Source organism: Ambystoma mexicanum, chromosome 3q, assembly GCF_040938575.1.
Source record: "Ambystoma mexicanum isolate Mex_15411 chromosome 3q, UKY_AmexF1_1, whole genome shotgun sequence".
Classification (NCBI taxonomy): domain Eukaryota; kingdom Metazoa; phylum Chordata; class Amphibia; order Caudata; family Ambystomatidae; genus Ambystoma; species Ambystoma mexicanum.
The window spans coordinates 41512400-41540012 of record NC_090926.1 but is presented as its reverse complement, the minus strand read 5'-3'; the positions used below and the strand labels follow the sequence as shown (position 1 = coordinate 41540012).

At 44.7% G+C, this 27613-nt stretch overlaps 1 protein-coding gene across 2 annotated transcripts in view; it reads right to left on the bottom strand.

The window, feature by feature from the left end:
• The window catches only part of LOC138582077 (ras-related C3 botulinum toxin substrate 1-like), a 68539-nt gene extending 50521 nt beyond the window's left edge, over positions 1 to 18018 (bottom strand). The window contains exon 1 of one of the 2 annotated variants that reach the window (XM_069653029.1): positions 17708 to 18018. In XM_069653029.1, coding sequence (XP_069509130.1) covers positions 17708 to 17748 — 41 coding nt within the window. In that variant the 5' untranslated portion in view covers positions 17749 to 18018. The remainder of the gene's footprint in view (positions 1 to 17707) is intronic. The other variant, XM_069653028.1, reaches the window with a different exon arrangement.
• Positions 18019 to 27613: the final 9595 nt, after the last annotated feature.

The window sequence follows — 27613 nt, the reverse complement described above, 5'->3', positions numbered from 1 at the left end:
CTCTGTTCCCTGAGAGATGTTTAGAGGGAGGGATCTTGCTTCCCTCCTGGAGGTCCTGGCCTTCCTTCCCTGGCAGAAGATGTAAGGCAAACTGTACCTTCAGCCAGGGTCCAATGCTGAGTTATTCTTGCTAATCCTTGAAATGTCTTGAGATGATCTGCCCTAAAGAGGGCCTAAGCCCTTTTTTAAAACCAAATGGGCCACAGTGATTAGTGTAGGCTATGCCTACCTTAATGAACCAATCATGGGTCCTCACCAACAATATCCTGTATGGATGAGGTCATAACCAGAGTGTTTTGCAACAGAAAAGTTAAAGGGTTGAAAACATGTAATAGTAACACTTTTAAAAAAAATATATTTATATTTGCAATTACAACTTTATAAATATACAACATACGAGCTTGCTTCTAGAGGTAATGTGTGTGTGTTGTTCTGCATTTTCACATGATAAAATACATTTTAAAGATTGTGATCAGTTTAGTTTTAAGATTAAATGGATTTGACATCCGCTCTTTGCATTTGCACGTATGCTTGTCCTTCGTTCTGATACTGTGGAAGGTTCTGATTGAGTTCGAGCGCAATAATGATGATTAAAGAATGCTTATTTTTCGATTATCTGGTTAGATTATTTGGTTACATCTCGGTATTTAATATAGTCACAGTTTTAAGATAAAATTAATAGTGGCTATGCTTAAAGATACATGTTGTGCACTTAGAATCATTGTCCACAGACTTTCAGCAGTTAACGTTCTATATAAGTGGAGGTACTTGTGAAAATTTGTTTTTCTCAATTCAGAGAGCGCTGTGCATTGTGCAATTGGGTATTCCAGAGTTTCTGGCTCCTTTATCTTGCCACAGAATCTGCATGCAGTGGCTTGGTTGCTTTCATGGTTTCTCAATGCAGTTACATTTCTTATTGGATATAGGTTGAACCATAGCCTCAATGTTTGTGATCTATATCCCGCATTAGAGAATCTTTGTAGATACTTTAGTATATGATTGATCCTCTTGGGTGTGAAGACGTAGTGCATGGACGAAAATCGGTACATATATTTAATTGTGTTAACTGTGAGAAATTACATGAACCAATAGTCAGTATGTCCATAACAATAACAACTGGAAGAGATTTGAGCCCATGGAAGTCCTTGCAGGACTTTGTGAGGAAATGTAGACACAAATGGAATAGCACAGAACAATGTCTGTTTAATGTTAATGTTAATGTCAAAGATATTTATATAGCACACCATCACCAACGGAGTTGGTCTCCAGGCACTACTGTGGATCTGTAAACAAAAAGGTGAGGGTTGGGTTAGTGGGTGAAGATGGCATATAAAAGAGAGAGATGGTGTACTGTTGGCAGCTTCAGTTCGGTTTTCACCGTCCGCTGAGCTTGGGTGTTCATATAGAATCTAAGCGAGTCCTCGCGTGCTGTTGTTGCGATCTATGTTTTGATTGTTTGTTGTTGCGGTGTGGTTAAATCCATGCAGTTTGCTGTGAGAGAGGTGGTTGTGTGGGTTTTGTGTGAATTAAGTAAGAAATGTGAGGTTTTGGTTAGTGGGTTGTATGTCTCATAATCCTTGTAGTTTTGTTATATGTAACAGGTTGTCATACAGGCTAGGTATATTCTTTCTCTTAGTTTACTGACTGTCTGGTTTCTGGGTGATACCATGGCTTGTTTCTAGCAAATGTATTGGGCTTGGTACCCCCGGTTGGGTGAGCATTATCCCCTAATTCCATAGTGGTGTTATATTATCATTCACCACCTCTTTTCTATCTATTTACTGTCGGTAGTCCATTGGATAGGTACATTCTACTCTTCCCTTTCCTGACTGTCTTGTTTCAGGGGCAGTGGTGAGGCTGGCCTTCAGCTAGGCTATTGAGCATAGTACACCCAGGAGGGTGAGCATTATCCTTGCTTAGGTAGTGGTGTTATATTATCATCCCCCGCTCGTTCCTATCTATTTACTGTCGGTGGTCCAATGCTGCCTGTGTTCACGAGGTGGGCCAGATGATATTGCTGGGTCATACCTTGCTCTCCTTTCCGATTGATCTGTGGGTGTTCTTTGGCATGATTTGATGTGGTTTGTCTATTAATTGATAGGTGGATATGTTTCAGGTTTGTATATCCTTAATTTATATGGGTTGATGACTTAGGGAATCAGGATAGGTTCTTCTTGCAGCCTAGTTCCGCTGTGTATGTCCATATGTGCAATCCTTCAGGTTATGGGGTGAAGAGCCAAGATTTGAGGAGTTTCCTGAATTGTAGGTGATCTCTCGTGTTCCATATGTTCTTTGGTAGTTCGTTCCAGGTTTTTGAGGGGAGGTGAGAAAAAGAGGCTGCTTCGAGTTTTCTCTTGTTGTATGATTTGGGTTCCAAACGGATGTCGCTACTGGATCTGAGTGGCCTTGTAGTGTGATGTACGCTTAGTTTTCTTCTGAAGAACTCTGCACCTTGGTCATGGATTGCTCTGTGCGTTGTGCACATTGGCCCTCATTACAAACTTGGCGGAGGATCATGGTACTATTAGCACCATGGTCCATGCCGCTAAGGTTACGATTCCGCCATGGTGGATGGCGGAATTACCGCCCCATTCCAAGGTGAGTGGGGCGGTAATTCCCCATTCACCATTTTCCCTTCCCCATTCCCATTTTTGCCCACATAGGGCATAATGGGAATGGGGAAGGCGTAATTACGGCACTGTAATTTACGGTGCCGTAATTAACTCCAAAGTCCCTTTGCGGGTTGGATTTTTAACGCCTGCTAAAAGCAGGCGTTAAACACCAACCCGCAAAGGGACACTTGTAATCAGGCGTTAAGGGTTAACGGCGCCGACGGCGCCATTAAACCCTTAACGCCTGAGTTGTAATGAGGGCCATTGATTTTAACTTGATCCCGTTTGATGGGTAGCCAGTGTAGAATTTTCAGCGCTGGTTTGATGTGTTCTCTTCGAGGTAGTTTAAGGAGCTGCCTGGCCGCCGCATTTTGTATGCGTTGGAGTTTATTTAGGAGTTGTTCAGGTATGCCTAGATTGGGGTAGTCTGATCTGGACATGATGAGGGCGATGACGGTAGTTGTTTTGTTGGTGAATGAGAGCAATGGTAGGATCCTTTTAGCCGATGGCAGGAGAAAGAAGCATTTCTTGATTTGGGCATTTACTTGTGGCTTTAGAGTGAGTTTGTTGTCCATCAGGACTCCCAGGTTTTTTACAATCGATGATGGGGCTGGCGTTTCACCAAGTTCAGTTGGCCATGGGATATAGAGGTTTTCTTCTCCGTTTTTTGTGATGATCATTATTTCTGTTTTGCCTGGGTTGAGTTTAAGGTAGTTTAAGTTCATCCAGTTGTATATTACACAAAGTCAGTACCCTAGTGTTGAGTTATCGTCTTGTGAGTCTTGTATTTTGTAGATTATTTGTGTGTCGTCGGCTTAGTTGTAACAGGTGAGGCCATGTCTTTCGATGATTTTAATTAGCTGTGACAGGTAGATATTGAATAGTAGTGGCGAGAAGGATGATCCTTGTATAACAATTCTCATGGGCTTGATTTGTAAGGTTTCATCCATATTGTTTCTGTTCTGTTTTTTAGGAAGGATTGGATCCAAAGTAAGGCGTTGTTGGTGATTCCGAATTCTTCCAGTTTCATGAGAGGAAGTCATGGTTAACTGTGTCGGATGCCGCAGAGAGGTCTAAAAGTATCAGAGCTGTGCTGTTGTTTGAGTCTGCGTTTGTCTTTAGATCGCCCCAGATTAAAATAACTGCTGCTTCTGTTCCTCTCATCGGTCTGAAGCCTACTTGTGCCTGGTTTAATAGGCGCTGTTCTTCTATGAATTCTTGGGTTGTTCTATATATGTGTCTTTCCAGGAGTTTAGCTGGTTAGTGGATGTTGGAGATGGGTCTGTAGTTGGAGAGGTCTTCTACGTTTCCTGTTGTATCCTTGAGGAATGGTTTGATGTATGCTGATTTGAAGGCTTGAGGCACTCTCTGTGTTGAGATTGATTGCTTGAGGACGTTCCCGTAGTATTCCATTGGTGTTCCTTGTGAGAGGATTGTTTTGTAGATGTCAGCAGGGCAGGGATCCGCGGGGAGCCCGATTTGTTGCTTTGATTTACGAGTTTGATGAAAGTCTCCACTGAAATGTGCAGGAAGTTTTGGAGTTTGTTCTGATGTTCCTTGCATCGGTGAGTGTCTTCAGTGTTGTCGTTGCATGGTCTGTTTTGTATGGTCTGTTGGATGGTCATGATTTTATTTTTGAAGTTTCTGCAAAGTCACTGAATACTTTCTTCGATGGTATTGGAGCGTTGTCGCAGCTGGGTGTTTTGTTAATTTTGTTTATGATTTTAAATAGTTCTTTTTGGGTGTGTGGTGCTTTGAGGATTCTGTTGTCATAGTATTTCGTTTTTGCTTTTTTGTATTTTCTTTTTGTATGAACGGGTATGTTGTTGAAGTTTGAACTTTTTTCTGCAGTCTTTTATTGTTCTTCCATTCTAGTTCTAGTTTCCGTTTTTTCCTTTTCATGGCGCCTAGTAGTGGTGTAAACTATTTTGCTGTTGCTCTTTTGCGGGATGGATTGAAAAGTTCTTCTTTGGCGATCTTGTCAATTGTTGTGGTGATCCAGTTGTGAAGTATATCTATTTTAGCGTCTAGGTCAGCTTCGCCCAAGGCTGTTCATTGTGGTTTGGTCATCTCCAGTCGTTCCATTAAGTTGGAGTTTTTTATGGTTCACCAGTTTCTTTTCATGATGATTTGTAGTTTTCCTTGTTTCTTGGTTATTGGGGAGGGCAGTGTGATTACGAAGGGGATGATGAGGTGGTCGCTCCAGAGGACCTGAATCAGTGGTGCCGTGGTAATTAGTTTTCAGTTGGCGAAGATTGCGTCCACTGTATGTCCTGCCGTGTGGGTTGTTTCTTTTTTTTTAAACTTTATTTATCATCACACACAGGCAATGCACGTACATTTATACAATCCTCTTAGCAACTTTACAGCATAAGCAATTAGTTTCCTTCTGAGCCTGAGTTCTCCATTTCTGCCATGTCCGCCACGTATTGTTTGTACCTTGCCCATATGTTTCTGGGCCTGGAGGAGGGTAGCACTGAGTCTATATATAATTCTTCTGTGTCATTAGTCCATATCATGTCTCTGTCCCAGTCCGACTTGGTTGGCGGGTATGAGTCTTTCCACTTCATTAATATTGCTCTTCTGGCTGTTAATAGGCTCAGGTTCAACAGTTTACGCCATGTCGGTTTTATTTTCCCCACTGCACCCAACAGACATATCCTCGGTGACCAATCCACCGGTTGATCTGCCATTCCATCTATAGCATTGCAGATCTCTGTCGAGTATCCCCTCAGTTTTGTACATGCCCAGAGCATATGAAATATATTAGCGTCTTCAATGTTACATCTCAGGCAGGTTCCCAGTGTGGCAGGTCATATCTGTTTGAGCTTTGACGGAGTATAGTGCGTCCTATGTATTATTTTATAGTGAATTAGTTTGAATCTGGAATTGCATGATATCTGTTTGGTTAATGCGCAGATCTGGGACCATTCTTGCTCATCTATTTGTTGCCCCAAATCCTGCTCCCACTTGCTTCTGGCCGTATGTTTCTCTACAGGGCGAGACTGCATTATGACTTTGTAGAGAGCAGAGACTGTTTTTTTTTTGTCCCTCCCGTAAACATATATCCAAGCCCCATGTTTATCTCAGGTTCGTTCAGGAAGGTAGGGCATGCGTTTTGTGGGTTGCTTCTTTGACCAGCTGATGTATTTCCATTGTTGTTAGTTGGCTGGTAAGAGATTTTTGTGAGGTTGTGGTTTCTTCATCAAACCAGATGTTGAAGTCTCTGAGGATAATCAGTTGGTTAAGCTCAATAGCTAGGTTGGTGATTGCTTCTATGAAGTTGTCTATGAAGGCTGCATTGCACGTTGGTGGTCTTTATATCAGTATGAATTTCAGGTTTGTTCTGGGATTTGTTGATAGACGTATGATTAGGGATTCACATTTGTTGATGTTTAATGGGTCTTCTGCTTTAATTTCCAGGTGTGATTGGCAGTCCACCACCTCTTTTGATTTTCCTGTTTACTTGGATGCACTTGAAGGTATCGGGCAGGCAGTTATTGAGGGTGATCTTGTGGTTGTCATCTAGCCATGTTTCAGTTACGAAAAGGATGTGACTGCCTCCATCACTTAGGAGGTTTAGGAGGTTGTATATTTTGGTGGCGTGTTTGGACATTGATCTTGCATTAATTAGATTGCTGTGTATATTTTGGTGTCATTTGGTTTATTTTTTGTTCCCGGTTTTGGTTTGTGGGTGTTCAGTTGGGGTGCTATTATGCTGCCTCCGAGGGGTAGAGGTTCTGTGAAGGTGGCTTTGTCGTTCAATCGGTCTGTGGGATTGATAATTGGGTTGCTGACTGCTATTGTTTCTTCATCTCTTGTCATTTCATGTGGGTATTGATAGTGCCCTTCTGTTCTTGTGATGTAGGGAATAAGGGGGTTGGTGTCATCCCATTCTCTTGTTGGGTCCCATCTTCTTTTATTCCGTTGTACAGGTTTTTTTCCATATGGAAATGTTGGTGTTGTTGGAGTATTTAGGTTCTTTGGCTGGTTCATGGTACGGTGTATAGTATAAGGATATTTCTCTTGCAATGTTTCTTCTGTCGATAGTATTATTTTGCGGAGTGTGTTCTGTATTGAAGGCATCTTCTGCTGGGGGCAGTTGAGCTTGTGTATCTGAGTTTTTTGTACCGTGTTCCTTTTCTCTTTTTCTGCATCCAATTCTGTGTCGGGTCATTTTGGTCTTAGGTGGGAGGAATTAGTCTGGTGTTAGGTTTATAGGGTTAGTTTCCAATGGTGGTGCCTCATGCCAGGCTAGTGTTGATTTTAATTGTCTTAAATTGTTCTGTCTGTCTGTTTGAGGGTGTGTCTTTGTTCAGTCAGTTGGGTCTTGGGTCAGTGGGACTTTGTTCTGTCAGTTGGTTCTCATGCTCTTATGTTGTTCTGTCTGGATGTTTTTCAAGGGTGTGTCTTTGTTCAGTCAGTTGGGTCTTGGGTCAGTGGGACTTTGTTCTGTCCGTTGGTTCTCATGCTCTTACGTTGTTCTGTCTGGATGTTTTTCAAGGGTGTGTCTTTGTTCAGTCAGTTGGGTCTGGTGTTCCTCTTATAACGGGAGGGCTGTCCTGAGGGGTATTGTACATTGGTGGGTGGGGTGTGTAATTGGGCTATGGATGCAGGTAACTGGGGAGGGGATTATGGTAGTAGTTACTGGTTTTGGTGCTTGCAGGGTGTTCTGCATGGTCAGATTCCTAGGATTCAGTTGTAGCAGCTACTGATAATACCCAGACGACTGAGAGGCAAGAGGTGGAGAGTTTAGAATTTTACAGGTGGTTTACAATGAGGTTGTATACTTGGGTGTAGGGTATCAGAAGTCCGAAGCGATGTAGGTTTCGGCGGGACCCAAAGTAAGTAACAAGTATACAGTATACCTTACTGGGTCTCTGTAGATAAATAGGTTTGCATGCAGTGAATGATGTGCTATGCGGGAAACTACATGAACCAGAATGCATTAGGGCCGCAGTGGAAAGAGAAAAAAACAACTATTGTAACAAGAGTGACCCGTACTGCATGTACAAAAATCAGTACATATATTTTATCTGTGTATTATGGGTAACCACATGAACCAACAGCCAATATGACCACAATGATTAATAGTCATGGACGTGATGTATATAATTTGAAACTCGTTTACAGTACGAGTACCACATAGACATAGATAAAAAAGAGCACTAGTCAATTATCCAAAAAGCCCTCGCGATCACATGACTTAAACACGCCGCTATTACCTACGCGGGTGCCGCCATTGACTCAATGCAGGATGCGAGTGAATGGGGAAAGCGCTCATGAGATGCAAGACGGAAGCAAAATGGTGCATTACACAGATACGAGGTGAGAAGTCGTTACAGGCAGGACCACCTTGAATGACAATAGTAGCCGTGATACGAGTAGATAGTCATATGTAAAAAATATTGTACATCACGATGATCGCAACTGTTTGGGAATGAATATTGATGTACAAACACATCCGATTATAAAACTAAGACAAGTGGAAGGTGACCAAATGTGAGGCTAATTTAGGGCGACACCACTGAAATGGAAAAGAGAGTTGTGTACATTTAGAGACTGTTTACACATGTATTACAACTTGCAGTGGTATCAGTTAGGGAGAAGAGTCAAACAATTACCTTACAAAGAAAGGCTTGGTGATAAACTCACCTATCAATGTGTGGAACTTCAAGCCACACATGCTAGAGTGAATAATGAGACATTATGCCATCACTTACCTGGATGCTTGTATTCCGAGCAGGCTGAACAATCCAAGCAGAGTGGACTAACAGTCAACAGCTAATCACTTAGACTGAGATGGAAGTTCCGACAGATGATCTGAAGACAGCATACTGATAAGCAGTTTATCCCTATGAAATGACATCTACAAGATACCAGTTTGTAGGGTGGAAAAAAAGTTCCAAATGACATCAGGGATACGGTCTATTCATCCACTCACAGGGACAAGAAGCAGGGGGGGTAACCACTAAGGAAACCCCGAGACAAGAGAAAAAGAAGAAATCAAGAACTGGTAAGACAGCCTAGATGCAATATGAATATTGATGTTTTGATAGAATGGATAGAGGACAACTCAGTGATGGTTCCCCTTTTTATATTCCCTTTTTAGGGTGTCTCGAGACTAAGACACTTGCATAGGAAACAAGAGACAAAACTCCCCCGACTAGAAGAAGGAGATTTAGACACAAATTAATAATGTTGTCTGTTTTAAGTTCGAACCCTGACTAGTTACGTCAGGTTTAAGTCCTGCATAAAGTGGATATTAACATCCATCCTGTTGAAACTGGTCGACTATACAAAAAAGGCTCAAGGTGATGACCTGAACCCCAGAGACAAGCATATATTTGGCAAGCTCGGAAAAAACATATCATTTTAGTGAACAGACCAATCCTGTAAAAATCCCTGTGGCAATAGATCCACACAAAAAAAAACTATTTCAATTTTTAAAAAGAAAATACAAAAAGATTGTTTTAAATGTTGTTCTTTTTCTAGTGTATAAGACACACTATGAGGAAGTAATAAAAGGTATATTTGACTTCCTAGAGGGTGCACTTATTTTTAGTTGTCAGTAAAAGCAGTGAGAGACAACCTAGACAGGTGGCACATAGATGTAGAAGGTACAAATTATTAACTCAAAGATTTTCTGTCTGTTTTGTCTGAAAATGATATAGGGCCCTGGGCAAAATGTGCTTGCCCTTAGACTTATGTAGTAATTAATTTCCTGAAATAGGGAATGAACACTCCCTTGCCCGGTCTAGTGCCAGGAAAGCAGGGGATACAGTAGGGTGCAAGTAAAGTAGAAGGACTCTAAAGGTAGAAAATAAAGGTAAGCAGATCACATAGAATGCATTTTAGAGGGGGCTTAGAAGCAAAAGAGAGGAGAGCAAGTAAGGAGAGCTGGAAGATGGCAGGTCACGGAGGAGGTAATTGGGACATTAATGATACAGACAGTAGTGAGGCATCTGATAGGAGCAGTAGTGAAGAACAGTGTACTTTTCCATCTAGCCGGAAATCAGACTGTGATGTGCATTATTGAAAAAGTCTAACATACACCAGCTAGACGACCCTTTGTGGAGAAAAACATTGAGTGGGCCATGGCAATTCAGCTCCAGAAGCACGTGCATCAGGCTAATGTATTCCTGCCAAATCAATCAGATTGTAAACCTTATTGCAGGACCGAGACAACTATCACACAGGGGGTGGTGGGTGATGTGCTGCAGAACTGGGATGGGGTGAGGCCAGACTACCGTTTCTGATCAGGGGTCAAGTCCTAAAAAAGAAGTGGGGGGGACTCATTAATAAACGCAATTGGATGCAACATCGCCAGAACGTCGCCAGAAATGTGCATATCAAGGTGAAAGCGGGTCTTCTTGGAGGGGATGCAGCAAGTCGGAAAGGGGCTTGAGGCAATGAAGAATTGTTTACCACTATTCAAGTAGGCCCTGCCCTTGGCAACAAAGCAGTGTTCAAATGATATGATATGATATGATATGATATGATATGATATCGCATTTATTTCGCACCTATACACAAGCGTTTCAAGGTGTGAGAATTGGCGAAATGGCAAGAATAGCTAGGAGCACAGGCTAACCCAGTCAAGTTCAAATACCTTTAAGAGATACTTCTGCGTAAAAGGGATTGGTTGTGCAAGGTGGTCACCGGTAAGTAATGTAAGTACTCACCGCCCTCGGAACAGTCCGAACCAAACTTTGCCAGTTTAGTCGAGGTCGCTAGTAGGTTTGAGTCCTGCAGTTTTGCGACGCTACGGCTCTCAGCGGCTTTGGTGGAGAACGATCATCTGTGACAAGATAGATGCCTTTTCTGAGCTTCCAATGGAGATATGAAGAAAATTCTGGTGCAGCAGGCTTCAGGGTACAGGAGAGCAGAACAGCAAGGGAACAATAGCGACCGTCACCACCAAGTAGTGACGCAGGGATAGTGGATGCGGGCAGCGTTACGCATACTCTACTAATTCAGGAATAAGACGAGCTAGGTCTGCAAAATTTGTCAGGAGAAAGCACGTGACCGCAAACAAGCGATGATGGCCCAAATCTTGGGTTTGCACTTGAGACCGCAGTGGTTCTGCGGGTTACTATGAGGTAGAGCTGGACAGTTCGCTGGTTGGCCCAGGAACACTTCCGAAGGGGCTCATTTGATGCGTAAACAGGGGTGCAGATAGTAATTGTCCCCACTACTCCAAAGGGGCAAAGCACCTTGGCAGGCCTTCTTGATTGAAGAAGAAAGCAGGGGTCCGATGGGACAGCAGAGGGCGAAGGGTGCCAAAACCTTCCAAAGCGTCTCTGGTGGTTTCACAAGTCTGTTTCTTTGTGTAGGAGGCTTGGCTCCTTCTGTAGTTCGGTGAGAACACAGGTGATTGACCTGGAATGGATGCAGAGCCCCTTCTCTTATCCAAGATTAGCTTTGCGCCAAAATCGAGGACTTCTAATGGAAGATCTGGTCTCTTGCAGGCATTCCAGATGTGGACCAATCCTGGTCCACCGTTGTCTCAGTCTCTCAGTCATTCACGCACTCCAGAAAACCTGGCACCAGTAGTGTGGATTGGGACTAGACAGTCCCAGGCTGCTTCCTGGGCACATACACGTGACAGGAAGAAGCCCGCAAAAGAGAACGGTTTTCGCTGGAGGTTGCATGCCCAAATACAGGAAACATTTTCGGACATGGCCACAGACTTGTGCTAAACATAGTTTGACCCAGTAAAAAGAAGTAAAACATTATGAAAAGTAACTGCTGCCACCAGTTTTTCCCAGGCACACTCGTACAATCACCTAAAAATCCTTTGAGGGTATCTTGGGCCATAAAACAAAACGGGAGCCCAGCGCACGGTACTATAAGGTACATTGTGCAGTGTTCAAAAGTTACCAAGAAATGGCAACATAGTCAACGACTAAGGGATACATAGTTTCCCAGTACTGACAGTCTAAAGGGCGTGTCAGTTTCCCCACAACAAGTGAGCAAAATCCCAGTGGAGTTCAGCTGAAGGCTGGACTCCACTGGAAAAAGGCAGGATAGGAAAGCCAAACAAAAGCAAAAAGATTAGGGGTCCATAAATGAAGGGAAAATTGCACATATATGAAATCTTTCCAAACACATGCCCTCTGTAAGTTACGATCAGCATCACGCAACTTGCATGCCCTCTGTAAATTACGATCAGCACCTTGTAACTTGGGTTCATGCAAGTTGAGTGGTGCTGATCATAAGTTGAGTGGTGCTGATCGTAACTTGGGTCCTTCCAAAATTAATGTGTGTTTGCACGCAGTTCTCAGGGGTGCTGGATGGTCGGGCAAAGGAAGGCACAAAGGTTGTGTGGTTTGCATGGGGGTGAGTTGTGGGCGTTACTTTATGTGGACAAATCCATGAATACGCAGAGCACGCAGAAAAAAATCTGCGCGCAGGCTCGCTCAGAGTCGTGTGGTGCAAGCATGGAAGCAAGTAAAGCTCTTTTAAAAAGTGGAGCGTCAGACAAGTGTTTATACATAATATATTAATTGAAGACTCTACTGTCTAGAGCAGTGTAGTGAGTGCGGTCCAGGTAGTTGGTTAGTAGCCACTCATCTAGGTTTTTTTTATCTTGGTGGCTTTGGTTGTAAAGGTTGAGGCACCCGGTGACACCAACTTCTAGCATACTGGTACGCTTTTATTCAGCCATGCACTAGAGCAAGGCACGTTGAACTACTGCAACAAGGCAGAGGTCAAAAAACGTTTTTATCTGTGTATTTAAGCACCTACTCTCATACCTCAGTGGTTTGCCCTTTGAGCAAAGCAGAAACAAGATGAGCGAGCAAGCTCCTATTTTGTCACAAATGGCCTGTCGAGTGACTGAACTTGGTGTGGGTTGTAGGAGGATTCCGGGCACATACCAAGTGTCGGATTCATCCTAGAAATTTTAAAAAGACCTTTGTCATCCCTTAGGTGGCCGCCATCTTGGAGGCACGTGTAAGCGGCTGCACTCCAAGGAGGACGAGGGTTTCTCCTATTTATGTGTCCATCCAATGTTAATAAAATCGGGCTGGATGTTGCCTATTTTTAAAACAAAATCAAGCAGTTGTGACATTTTTCATGGCTTATGAGTGGGGGGGTGCGCGCGTGAGTGTGTGTGTGTGTTGCTGAAGGGCTTTGGCACAAGGAAGCAGGAACTATTTGATTCTGTGCATAGCTAGTGAGTTTCTCGGTAGAAGGTGAGGAATGTACAGTATGGTTTTTTAACACCAGTGGAACAGGAAATTCATGGCAACAGGCCAAGCACAAGCTGAACGTTCCTCGTCAGAGTTCTGTTAAAGCTAAACGACCCCGCATGAGGGGTTTCCTCTAGCTGTTGGTACTACAGGAGATCAGCAGTGAGATCTTACAATACCTTTCCTTGCCAGTGATGGAACAGCGCAGCTGTGCAAGTTTCTTCCATCAGGACCCTTTGAGAAATATGGAAGCCCAGAGGCATAGGGTGACCAGATTTAAAAAGTAAAAAACCAAGACAGGCCAAGTAACATAAAAGTAGGACTAACTCTTCACAGTGGCTGTCAAGGCACTACACTTGAGTCGCGGTTGGAGGAGAAGGAGGTTTAAGAGTCACTGGTAGAATAAACACATATTATAATTAATGTATCACAAACTACAATCTCAATTCGTAAAAAGCAGCATTTCCTCTGTGCGATTTTGTGCATTCCTGCCTGTCAGCTATGAAGACCTAATACCAAAAACCGGGACCACTGCATTTTTCAATGGAAAAATAATCTTGAGAAAGGGGGACAGAGCACCAAATACCGGAACAGTCCCGGCAAAACTGGGACGTCTGGTCACCCTACCGGAGAGGCAGGAACTTCCTCCATAGCGTGTTTGTCCTAGTTATTCAATGGTAAAACATTCCGTTTGTCACTTGGACTGGGGAAATAATGAGTCATGAGACACCAAAAAGCCAGCCAGGATCACCTGTTTAAATACATTTAAACTGGAATGGTCATATGATTATATTGGGGTAAAGCATCTGCCTGCCAGCAGCCACCTAGGATTGAGGATTGCACATGCAGGAGTTTAAAGAGAATGGCACCAACGGTCACGGTGTGGGGGCACTGTGTAATATCTATTACTGGCATGCGAAAGGGATAAATTTGTTTACAGGCCATGCATACGATGGAAATAGCTTATTTGACTTATTGAACAAGGCCAAACCTACGCATGCGCAATTAGCTACTAATAGCTTTGCGCCACCAGATGCGGCCCCCATGCAAACACGTATGCCAATGAGTATTAATGTATTCATGTAGTAAAAGAATGTTAGGGGAAAAATGTGGTTCTTACATTTGTTTTCTACAGACCCAAAATATGCTTTCGGGACAGATATGCCAAAATTGTCTACTTCTACTTTTGAGATTTGTGGTCGTTAACCTAGCCGTTATCTTAACCCCTTAACTGCCAGGCTATTATGCAAGTCTATGCAAACAGGACGACCACATTAAACAGGTTTATGCCACAAAAATTAAAAAAAATCACTTCAGGCAAACTTGAGAAATGTACATGTTAAGAAAGATCGATACAAATCACTAAATACAAACACGAAGAGTAGGCCGGGAGTCACCAATACCCGCGTTTGCAGATGAGGCGTGTCAACGTGTAATGCGACAGAAAACATTCCACAGTAAAAACACCGAGGAGCGGAGAAGCAAGCACAGGACTGGCCTATGGGCGCAAACGGCATGCGGAAAGACAGGGAGCACCGTAGCCGCAGACCCTTACCAACAAGCACATGCATGCATGCAGATGTCTAAATGCACACGTTGCATTTGTCTTGAACAGCGAAACACAGTTTAAAAATAAGGAATGTGTGCAAATAAGACGTTTTGAAAATGGAGCTAAGGTTACTGCCTACAAAAAGCAGAAAACTACAAACCTTGTGAATGTCAGCGTTAAGGTGCAGAAGCTCTCTCCAAAGAATAAACAAGTCCACCACACCATGGATTAAGCCTTAACTCACACTACACCACTACTTCACAACACTTGCTTTAAAACGTATGATGCTGACATCCATCCTATGACTAGCGAGGGTGTTGTAAAGCAGTGCTATAGTGCGACCGTATCTTCAAATTGCATGATAATGGACTTTCTTTGTATGTGAGACTGTGTTTATTTGGACCCACTGTGCGCTGCTACCTTATAATGTGCATTCCCGGTGTTTGCAGTACTGGGGTTTGTTCTCTCCCCTTTGAAGTGAGTGTGTGTATGTTAATCTTGGCTCCTAATCATATTTGTGTAGGTAGTCCCCTTAACTCTTAGCGGGGGCATCCTAACGCCATTCACCTCCCCCCACTGCACACCCAACCAACCCCTGGTCCTGGTGTCGTGTAGGCCGGCACATCCACCCCTGCCCCTCCCCCACTCCCCCCCACCCTTTCTGACGTGCCGGCCTTCCCTCCTCAGCATTCCCTGTGCAAGAAATAATAGGCGGAGACAAGTTGTACGATTGGAAGTGTTAATGCCACAGCAGCTTTATTTTGCATAAAGTCTTGGAGTTATCTTACATACGATCCGTAATTCACCACACCACAGGTTCTTCTACTCCGTGTGAGGTTACCTAGGGTCTCCCCCCCCACCGTCGGCGTCGTACGGACGCCTCCGGGGTACCCCGGCCCTGTCTATCTTCTCTCTACCCCTTGGTCATCTGTCGTTGATTGCCACTTGCCCCCATCCATATCGTTTTGTTGTCCTCTTAACTTTGGTCCGTTGACCCAAATGCAGCTCTGCCCGCCCCCTCCCCTCTCTGAGTCCCCAACGTCCCCTTCTATCTACCGCAGGCCGCCCCTTGGCGCCTTGCGACTGCAAGATTCCTATACAGACACCACCGACAGTGTCCCAATGCATCTCATACTCCCCATACATACACCGGACCGACCCCGCCCTCCGGTGCCGACCCACCACTTTCTCCCTGCCTAAAAAGTCATCGTCCTGCGATGTCCATATGTACTAGTGTCCCATACTACTTTGACTCACAGTCCCACCTTCTTCTCTAGCACAGCCTCTACTCGAGACCCTCATCCCCAAATTCCTTCCCCCCCCGGCGGGCTTCCCTTGAAGACCTTTGTTGTATTTTTGAGCTTCGTTCTTTTGATCCCCCCCCCACCCCTCTCTTTTGGGTTTGGAATGGTTTCCAAGACCCCTATCTCCCTCCCCTTTTTCCCAGGGCCTCCCCTGAGTCTAGTACTCCTGGGGCACCGTAAGATCTAATCTGTTGGCTGTGCATTCCCCTATGGGCCTGACAGCGCTTTGCTACAGGGATCGCAATGTAACTCCGCCGGGCGACCTGAAAGGAAACAAAATTCATTACATCACATTTCTTCATAAAGGGAGGGCGGGTGGGAAAATGCTTCTTCTTGGAGCACACGTGGCGGGAGCAGGAACCGGGGGAAGTGATCGCTCGTGTGACGATCCTACCCTTTTGTAGGGTCTTCCCCCCCCCGGCTTCCTGCTCCCGCCAACCCCCCCTCCCCCAACCAAGTCCATGTTCCCCAGCCACTTCCGGGGCGGCCCCCTCCCCCTCTGCCCCCCCCCCCGTGGTCGTGAGTTGGCCCCTCCTCCCACGCCCCCGTGGGACTGCCGGAGGAGGAGAAAAGGGGAGAGGGGGAGTCTCTGGCCCGGCAACCCCCACTAAGGGGCGGCGCCCGCCATGCCGCGTCCCGCGGCGCATTTGTCCGCCATTCTAAAGCGTGTTTTTTCACTCAGATGTATATATGTCACAGAAGCAACACTAGAGCTAAGGGAACATGACACTTCACAGAGGAAAAAGAGGACGGATTTTGCTCTGTAACTCTTGACCTTATCCATGAAGATTCCCCAAATATTGCGAGCACCTGATCTGGCCGCATCCAAACATGTATGGTAAGTTTGGTGAAATTTGATGGACGTTTTCATGTTAAAAAAAGTATGAAGAAATATGTTCTTTGCAATGTCCTTTCCACAGACCAGACAATAACCTGCCTTTCGGGATGCATATTTAAAAATGGGCAGCTTCCATGTTGGTGATTTCTAGCACACCTTTAGCCCTTTAGGGAATGTCAACACACCTTGTGAATGCAGATTTGCATGTGCATTTGCTCTCGTCAGTGCGAAAAACAAGACTACAGAGACGGAACTCAAATGCGAAAACAATCACAAACATGTAGACACGAATCAGAAGCGATTTTGTACACGGGGATTGTATGTACACACCAAGCAAGCCACACATTTGGATGCAGCAGCTCTATGTGCAGGAAACACTTGTGTACAGGCGCGTACTCTGGGGAGTAGGTGTCATGGGGTGCGATAATGACTATGGTATGCACCTTGGACATGCGGGGCAGTGCAATGCATTGCATGATGAGAAGGCAAAGCAATTATTATTCCATTACATGTGTCCTGTTCCGACTCATCGCATTGTTCTCTATTGTTGCGAATTCTCAGAATCACTCCTACCCTCGCTGATCCATTTAACTGGCTTCCCAGGTCTTGCAAAATGGCACTGTGGGAATTCTGGAGGCCAAGAAACGCAGTCGTTGATATCAATGATATCAAGCTAGCAGCCTGAGCCTCCCCCGCCAACATTGCTTTTCCAGTGCTACAGAGGGCTCCAAGAGGATGTTGTTTGAGCAGTACAGTAGCGTGACCCGGTGACAGTGTTCTTGAGCTCAGTCAGGAGGGCCCTCTCACGAACGCACCCACGCAGTGAGGAGACCACCTGCACTCACTGTGAGCCACTGGGGATACGCTTTTCAGTGTATAGCTCTCTACCATTTGTGTCGCAAAGGCGGGTGAAAACACCAGATTTTATTTTTGGCGGTGAGAGGCCCATTGAAACGAATGGGCGCGCAGGAGGCTTGGCCGGTTAGTCAGCTGTTTACAAGGCTGGTGACACCCGCCAAAAGCGCGTGAGTTGAGAGCTATGTGACAGTGCGACCTCTCCCTGTCACCCATCTGTCAGACCACGTGTGCACCGCCAGGGGTGCAGCTCAGAAGATATCGATCAGTCCCCTCTCAAACCCCAAGCCGTCTCTCAGCACCCGCCCCACCCGCCACTCTCGCATTAACGTTGAGACGAGTGTTTCACCTACCCGTCTCCCACGACCACACACTTGATGGACATGCCCTGCATGCCTGCTGACGACGGAGGGCTGTCCCTGTCTCAGCCAGACGTCCAGTCCGCGCAATAGCCTGCCTCCGGAGGGGTCACCGCCAGAGCAACCAGATGTTTCAGCAGCTGTTGAGGTGTGTGGGGCCTGCTGCCGCGCAGGCGAGAGCGGAACAATTGAAGAGGTTGCTCCCTCGAGTGGGGGGGGGGGGAAGCAGACAGGGGCGCTCAGGTGAAGGATTGCCTGCAATAGACACCAGGGCCTGGGATACTGTGCAAGGCAGGCCGCTGCTCTTCCTGGTGACTCAAACGTTCCTACCTGGGAGGTGGGTGGGGGACAGGTTATGGGCTCCTCCCCAGAACCCGATTGGAGGACCTTGGGACATTTTTCTCCTGAGACTTCCTGAAGTAGGTGTACATCGAGAAGGGTGGGAAGGTTTCTGCCGGGAGTGCCAGGCGCGCAGCTGACCGGGGGAGGGACACGGATGTCGAGGACAGAGAAACCGCAGGAGCCTTAGTGTGCAGCTGTGTATAAGGGACACAGCTGCACACTAAGCTCTCTATTGTAACACTGGAAGGAACCTCACTTGTTTATAGTTTTCACTTTCCTTTTATACATCCACCATGAAACTGTGAAAGTATCAATGTGACTGCAGATCAAAAAATATTGACTTTGAGAGCCACACATGGTATTAACTTCTTTGACAGTTAAGTGACAACTTTATAAGCAGAAATCTGCAAAGGTAGCTCAGCAGGTTGAGGTATTGTTTCTGAGGTTTTACACGAAGTGCCCTGTCTTTAAATCCTATGGCTTGTTTTCATTTTCATTATAAAACAAGTGCTGTCAAATGCACCATTTTGATGTGAATAGTGAGAGGTGGGGTCAGTGAAGAGGCAGTAAAGAGAGAGGGGAAAGGAGAATACAACAGGGTGCGAGAAGGGAAGTTGGTTGCAGTGAAAACAGAAAAGACAACCCGGAGGGAGAGGTAGCAGGAAGGCATCCTAGCCGAAGGGGGAGCAGAGTAGGGACTATTTATTATGGAGAAGAGGGAGAGAGGGAGAAAGTGTTTTTCAGAAGCTGGAATTGGGCACCAATGGGACCAATATGGAAGTAAGTGAAAGAGAGTGTAGAGAGGGATAAGGGGGAGTTGGGACGAAGGAAGAGAAGTGAGAGAGAAGCGGGACAGGTGAGAGAAACAATGGTAGTTGGGTGTCAGAAGTTATTTGAGATGCCAAATATGCGCCCACTTGAGTGCCCAACTTTGGATGTGGGCCCTTAGGATGGGGAGGCCTTATGGAGAGGAAATGGCAGCAAGAACCTCCCCTTAGGTGCTATCTGGCCTGTCAACCCAGAAGGCTGGATGATGTAGGAAGGACATCATTGCCATGCTCTGGGTCAAGGTCTTTAGAGACTGTTGCCCGCCGGCAAGTTATTTCAGACAACGGTTTGCCATGGGATCAGCTTTTTTCTGACCATGCATAGGAGAAATTGTAAAGCAATTGCATAGCACTGCTGGAGATATTTATGAGGCAACAATTAATGCATGCATTCTTTTCCTCTCCAGTCAAAAGCACCACACTAATTACTCAGTAGTCCTATTTTGGACTCATTTCACACCACTATCAGCCCTCACCTCTGTGAAATAGATAAGCCAATAATCAGGCTGGTGTGCAGAAAGAATATATGTGTATTATTTAGTAGACAAAATCAATATCGCTCGAGAATGATCACTAGAAACTCCACTTCATTCAGGGACCAGCCCCGTTCTTTGGCCTGGGCGGAGTGAGCAACGGCCCGGGACACAGAGCTAAATAGCGCTGAGGAGGGGAGTGCAATAAGGGGCCAACTCAGAAAGCTGACTCTGATGTTGCCAGACAAAAGATTAAGCAGCCTGCTGTGCTGGTGATCGCTCCTCTGAAATGTTTGACTGGCTGCTCTCTGCCGACTTGTGGATGACTGCGATGCGTGAAGAATATGCAAACAAAGGAATACATATTCCAAACACTACATGTGAGATGCTCTGGAGTCACACACTTTGTGCCCCTCATTCTATGTGTTGACAGCTTTTCAAGTGGGGCAATTTATAAGTGATGGCCATTGTGTTTAAAGAGTATGCGCTTAAAATTTCAGTGTGAACAACTGAACATGGGGCATTTCTATTCACCAGGCCAGCACAAGTATCAGTTAGCTGACCAAACCTAAGCATTCTTCAAAGAGAATTTAAATGCCACACAGAAAACAGTTTCAAACTATTTTCTTTATGTTCATGTCTCTTTATTTGACACACCAAACAGTTTTTTTGTATATTAATTTTTAGTTAGATATGGTGCATCCCTCGGAAGGGTAACTGTCATTTTCGTGCTTAAGTATTCTAGTGGCTACTTTGGGACATGGACTAAATGCATCCTCTCAGCATCAAAGTTCTTTTAATTGTCTAATCAAGGCGGTCACTGTCTAGTGCCCACACCAGGTGACAACTCAATTTCACTCTGCTCCTTGATTAGGAAAGTAGTGTTCATTGTGTGTCACCATGTAGACAGTAGTCAATGGCAAATCAATGCAGTGATATGTGTGCAGCAATGTTGTGTGTGCTGCACAAGCCACCACCCTGTTGGTTAATGGCGAATATGTGGCACTCCAATATGTAACAGCACATATGCCTGTTTTTTTTCTGATGTGTCCATTGTCCATACATAACATACCAGAATATTCTTTGTATGTCGCTCTGATGAGCATGCCATACTGTGCCCACACTTAAACGCATAAAGCAATCAAAGAAGTTGCCTCAAATTGTACATCCATGAGGCCAAATGCCCTTTCTACGTTGCAACACTATGATTTCCACTAGCTGCTGGCCAGCACTAATGAGAGATGCTAATGCCAGCTCTCTTAGCTAAAGCATGGGCCAGCTCGTTTTTGCAGAAATAACCCCTGAGGCCTGCATAATAGTGAGGAGGTACTGGCTGAGGAACTGTGGACCCTTTACCATGCATTAGAAGCTGGTTTTGGCTAAAATGCTTCATCAGCTTATTACTGGTGAAGCTAAAGTTAGTAATAGCTAAAAACCTTTCCTTGTAGCCTTTCTGTGCATTGTTTACTGGGCCTCTCTTCTATGGTATCCTGTGCTGTCTATAGATACAATTCCCCAAAGATGTTTCTGTATTGGGATTGGGCATGCTCACACTGAGACCCAGCCCCTTCTCATCTAAAACTCTTTAGCAACAAGAAGCAAAAGAGCCCTTGTACCCCATTTGAGTGGCTGATGTTGCAGCCATTTTATACTCACATCCAAAAGCTTAAACTGTCCAAATGAGTATGTATGGTTTATGGTTACAAACATTTTAACGGTGAGCACCGACCCATGCTTCTGTAATGAATTTATAGATTCACACATACAATCCTTTTATCACAGACTTGTTTATTCAATATAGAGATCTCTGATCAATGTTATAGTCCTGAAACACTCTGTGATGTAATGCAAAGCATACAGGAACCCTCACTGGTGCTATTTGTCCCTTTTCCCACTCTCATAGAGGTATTTTGAAAGAGTATAATAAGAGTGTACCAGACTGTCCATTTGGAATGATAACCTTCCATCATAAAATAATTGATATGGTTAGTCTGTGTTTTCACATTAAAATTCTTCTGTAAAGTACTTGCATTACAATGTAATGAAACCAGCTTAATTTATATAGTAATTGTTTATTCATATTGAGGTGGGGTTTTGTCACCCTACACAGAGGTGTAGTTTGGGAGTGACATGTGCCAGTTGGGGGGAGAGGGCACATTCTGGTGTTTCACCTTGGGCACCAAATTGGCTAGAAACTGCCCTGTCTGAGACACAGGGCCTCATCACAAGTTGGGTGGTGTCCCGGCCCGGGCTAATAGCATTTGGTGGTAGATCTCTTTCTTCAGCTGGGGCCTCACTCTGGAATAGCCTCCCTACCTCCCTGAAACTTGAGGAGAATCATCTCTGGTTCTGGAAGCACATCAAAACCTTTCTCTTGGCTTCTACTTTTTCTCCTCCTCGCCACTGCTGACTTTCTGGCTGAATCTGAAACTGCACTGCTTACCTGGCCACCTTCTGATCTCGGGCCCAGGTCCCCTCCTCCACCAATCGCACACCTGCATTGCCTTCCTGGCAACCCCGCACTTGGGGACTGTTTCTGTACCCCTACAGTCCCACTACCAGAATTTGACACCTGATGTCTGCACTACCCTTGCACTTGCCACCTGCTGGCCGTACTTTTACTTATTGTATATTATCCCATTATCCCATGTACTGCACTGCCCCCTCCCCGTCCCCCCACACTTTCCCACTTCCCCCTTCCCATGCACTTGTGCAATCTGAATGACACCTGGCTTAATATGATTGTTGTCTGTCTTCCCTCTGTTCCTTCTCCCTTGCCTTGTCACGCCTTGAAAAACTTGTGCATAGGCGCGTTATAAATGCCATATGATATCATATCATACCATTACCGCCACCTGGTCCGGTGCTATTACCGCCAGATCACGGGTTAGGCGGTAATGGGTATTTGTGCCCGAAAATGGGCGTTAAATTGGTGCATTTATATTCATATGCTGCCAGACTTGTGATTGGGCGGACCCTTAAATGTGGCAGTAACAAGGTTACTGCCGTATTCAAGGGCTACCACCCATCTCGTGATGAGGCCCACACAATATTTCCTATAAATTCACTTTTCACACGGATTGAAAACACCAGTTGGTTTAGGATAACAAAGATCACAGCTTCTTTAACCCAACAACCAGCACAGTTTTCCTTCTTGGTTTCTTTTCCACCCTGGTTGCATAGAAACACAGATTTATAGAATACTTCAGATACTCGGGTCACTCACAAAATATTCTAAATCGCGCAGCACCCTGGAAATGACAGAATAATTCAACTTCACAATTTACTTTACATGGGGTTTATTTTAAATAACATGTAGCGCGTTTTCAATTGGCAATGACTCTTCATGCGCAACGCCATTCAGCTCTGACATCCCTGCGCACATTCTATTTCTAACAATGTTCAAATCTCCAAGCATTTAATAACAAAATACTTTTCTCCATATATTTCACTCTTTTTCTTTACCACTAGGCGGGTAAAATCTCTCTTCAATTCAGAGTCTCTTTCATGCTCTCATTAGAAGTTGTGCCTGTGCAATCTGTTATTTCCCTTTGTTTAACGTGGGAGACACTTTTCTGCCCGCAGTTTATCATTCAGAACCCCTCTGCTTTAAGGCATGGTCTGGGGAATGTTGCACCATTGAGAATTTCGTTTTTTAAATCCACCCCTCTGTTTTTGGAAATGGTGTGGTTGGCAAAAATAATTTAGGGATGCCCAATCACTTTAAAGGTCTATATTCTTTATCAGTGCTGGGGGAGGGATCAGAGATTTCAAACTTCTCTGAGCTCACACCCACGTTCTTTGACAATATGGGAATTAATTGAATTTTTAGTTACTCAGAAAAAACTAGGGATCTACTCCGAGATACAATCTCTTTAGGGGAAGATATTCATTCAAATAAAACCTCACCAATACTGTTTTCTGTTGGACAAGTTTGCTCACTTAGAATTTCTCTGGGTTTGGTGATCAGGAAAAGTCATCAAGGCTTGTGGATCATCGCAGGGGAAAGATAGGGAGTTGGTTAGATGGCCTCTCCAGGTTCAGTCATGGAAGCCTCCAGAATCCGTCACTCTATTTACCTCTCCACGATCACTCCAGATTTTAGTCTTCCTACTGGTCCAATCTACACCCTTATGTCTTTCTTCCAATTGTATTATAGAGCTCCATTCAATTTATAGAGTTCAGATAATGTAAGAGAGCTCTCCTTTTTTTAGTCAGCTCTTGACAGACAATTCTCATTTTGGCAAGAGGACCCCTTTTCAAATTGTGTATCACCTTTTAAACCCTAATCACACCCCAAAATATCTAAAATCATCAGGTGCCAGCTTATTGGCTCATGATTCAGATTGGACATCTATTTGTCCTCCCCTTAATCAAGACCTAGCCTCTTGCCTTTAATTGGTCCTGATGTTCATAGGTTACATTTCTGGGAAGTATGACTCCACCCATTTGCATTATCGTTCTGAAACATTTTACAATTGAAGTTAAAATCTACAACTTGACAAATTTTTCAATTTAAGGATAAACATCATAAACTGTATATTTCTGAATGTGTCTAATCATGCCGGTCGCACTGCAATGTGTCACATCTCGGCAGGTGTGAATGCCAGATTATTTTTATTTCTTCACAAAGTATACCAATTATCATCACACAATTTTACAGTCAGATATTTCATTTAATAAGCTACCATCTTCCGACTCTCGACTCCGTAACTTTTTCTGGGAAGCTATAAGCACATTTAAGCTTGTAACTCTTGTTCCCATGCCGCATTTTGAGAGGAGTTGTACCATCAGATGGGGCTTTTTATAGAATTTTCAAGCAAATTTAAACCATTTTTGTGAGAATTATGATTCCCAAAATAATCAACAGTTATATTTTACCCATAATACCTACGGTAATGTAAAGTCAGATGCATAATTTTAATTTCAATTACACCTCACATTTCTTTTCTTCAAACATAGTGGTCAGCCTGGGCCATCTGCTTCTTTGTTGCTGTAAAGTAATTTACATTCTTTTTCCCAGGGCTAATAACCTTTTGTGTGCTTATCTTCCTTGAGCACATGGGATAACTCTGCCCCCTCACTCATGTGGCAGTTTTCTGTTGCATGTAATCTGTCAGTCATTCCAGGGCAGGACCGCAAATGGAATTTTAATCATGTGTATTTTTTAGAGTTCACATCCATTGGCTGGGACTTTGTTTTCACATTGTGGGTCACCACCGTAAAACCTTGGTCAGGCACAAGCTCTGTCCATTTTCTGACTTTGCTGAGACTTCAAAGACATTTCCAGATGTCTAATAAGGGTAGGGGGTGGGGGGATGACCAGTGCTTGGCATTTGAATCTCATTGGGATAGGTATTTTGGGCTAAGCACATCTTTTAGCTCAGTTCCTAGGAACAGCAAACTACATGATGCTTACATACTCTGCAATTCTATACATTAAATCTGCTTTAGATCTCACAGTAAATACAAGACATCTCTCCACTTTCCCTTCCTTCACAATACATGCATTTATGAACATCACATCTGGTCTTCCACATTCCATGGAGCAGGTCCATGTGTAGTGGGCTGTTGTGAGCCTTGAAGTAATGGAGCACAATCAAGCATTGGGTCAGCGTCTGGAAGAGAGGTATTCCAGAACTGCTGCATGCCATGGGGAAATCAGTTTTCTAGCTTCGGCCTACCACCAGGAGTGCAAAGGTCACTGAACCCATTTATGCACTGCCTGATGTTGGTGGGAATCAGGGTGCAAGGACCTAAACGCCTGGATTTTGATGTTTGCTTAAATGTATTGTCAACTGAAGAATGCACAAGTATGTAATAGAACTAACTTGGGAAATCATCTGTTCCTCTAAGCAACAACTAAATTGATTTACTTTTTTGGAACTTGGAAAGTGGATTGTCTTTGTTTTTGTCTTATTTAATTTTAACCCTTCCATATTAATAGCAATGTAGAAAGGCCAGAGCTCTCTGTGGGCCAATAAGAGTGTAATCAAATATTTATTTATTTATTTATTGTCCATTTGTTAAACGCTTAGAAAACAAGTAAATTGTGTTTCAAAGCGCCCGCATAGCGGCATGGAGGGAACCTCGGTTTGAAAACAGTACATACACTATTGTTTTTTTATAACACACTTAATACCCGAGTTTGGTTTCTAAGCATGGATCCAGGATTCAAACCTCTATTGCTCTGTGTGTTCTAGCTTCCAAGACCAGCACGTTTCCCCGGCGCTATCCTCCATTCACATGCAAGTGCAAAGAGAGTTGTGGGGAGCAGAGTGGTGGTAGGTCTTTGAATGTCTGTGCTCGTGTTTGAGCAGCAGCTGTAAGCTGCATGTATAGTAAGTGCTAGGGAGCATTGAGCTGCAATAAGTGGGTAAGTGCAGGCCTACAGTGGGGGTAGGCCGGTGGGTGCTGAGGCAAGTGCTGTGTGTAGCCAGAAGCTGAGGCGATTGAGTGTGGGAGGCCAGGGCCCCATGGACACATAAGGGCCCTGGTCACCAATCATAGCGACTATGAGGTTAGCAGAGAAGGGAAGGAGGAAGTGAAAAGTAAAGTCTCTGGGAGTTTCCGGAATTTTAGAATGTTCGGTTCAAGATGAAGAGGAAGGGGGAGGCTGTTCCACAAGAGGAAGCCTGCTGAAGCAAGAGATCAGTCTCCGGCCCTCTGTTTAACAAAACGCTTCCCATACAGACAGATGGTACCAGAGGAACATAGAGGTCTGGAGGGAGAATATTTAGTGATAGTAAGTTGCAGATAGCGTGGTCCCTGGCCCCAGACAAACTTGTGGATGATGCAGAGGGATTTGAATTTAATCCGTGCAGCAACCAGGAGTCAGTGAAGTGTTTTTAGGGCAGGAGAGATGAGGTCCCTGGGCTTGAGGACAAGGACAAGACTTGCTGCCCTATTCTCGATTAGCTGGAGCGGTCATAGAGAGGAAGAGGGTAGATTCAAAAGTAGGCTATTGCAGTAGTCAAGCCTAGAGAGAAACAGAGCCCTGGTAACATTAAGCTTCTGGGGGAAAGTGAGGAAAGGGAGAATTCCTTTGAGAAGGAAGAGTTGAAAGCTGGACTTCTTTGCAATGTCCAGAATGTGAGGGAGGAAGGAGAGAGAGAGGAATCAAAAATGACTTCAAGATTTTTGGCTTCAGATGAAGGAGAAGGGGTAGAGTCCATAGAGGATAGCCAGAGTGAGTGGAAGAGAAAGGGAGCTCGGGTCCCAATAGGAAGGATCTCGTTCTTGCTGGCATTGAGACAGAGATCATTGGAAGTGCACCAGGACTGGATAGCAGATAGGCAGTCCGGGATGATGGAAGAAGCAAGGGGGTCAGCAGAAAGGTTGAAGAAGAGTTGAGTGTTATCTGCGTAGCACTGGAAGTTGGGGGATAAAGAGGAAATGATATGTGCCAGCAGAGCCAGGGGGAGAGGTTGGAGCCCTGGTGGACACCACAGGAGGAGAACAAGGCAGGAAAGAAGAAGGTGCCCAGAATAACCTGGGATGGACGGTCAGTTACAAAGGAGGTCAGCCAGTCCAGTGCCCACTCTGAGATACCCAGGGTATCATGGAGCCGTTTTACGAGGATGGAGTAGTTGACAATGTCAAAGGCAGAGGAGAGATCAAGTATAATGAGGACGGCTAGAGAGTTAGAGTCCAGAGATGTAAGCAGTTCTTCATGGGTGTTCAGAAGAGCATTCTGTGCATCTGGATGCTTGGAATCCAGTTTGATGGTCTGGAGACTGCCAATCATTTCAGTGTGTGGGCAAAGGCCATCTTCTACAAGAGTTTTCCAAGGAAAGGGGTAATAGAAATAGGGCGGTAGTTAGCTGGACAAGTCGGGTCTGCTGAATGCTTTTTGCCACAGGGGGCGCATAAGTGAGTGCTTGAGGGAGGAGGGGAAGATCCAGTAGCAAAATAGTGGTTGCAGAAATCAGAACGAGCAGGGTCAAGAGAGTCAATGTTGTCATTGATGGTTCTGGAGGAGCATGGGGAAACCTGTTTGGAGGACATCCACAAACACAAGCCACTGCATCCTCAATGAGGTCATTTTTGGTTGAAGAAGAGCAGGTATTTCAAAGTCTTGCTGTATTCAGAAATATAGAGGTTAAAAAGACAGGGCACAAGAATGCATTCACAAATAGGAGAGGCATTCCCATGAAGGGTGCCTGTACAATAGTGCAAATATGGGAATGCGTGGTGAGCCAGTTAATGAGGGTTGAAGACTGTAGGCCATATATCAGGGACAAAATAAAACAGAAAAA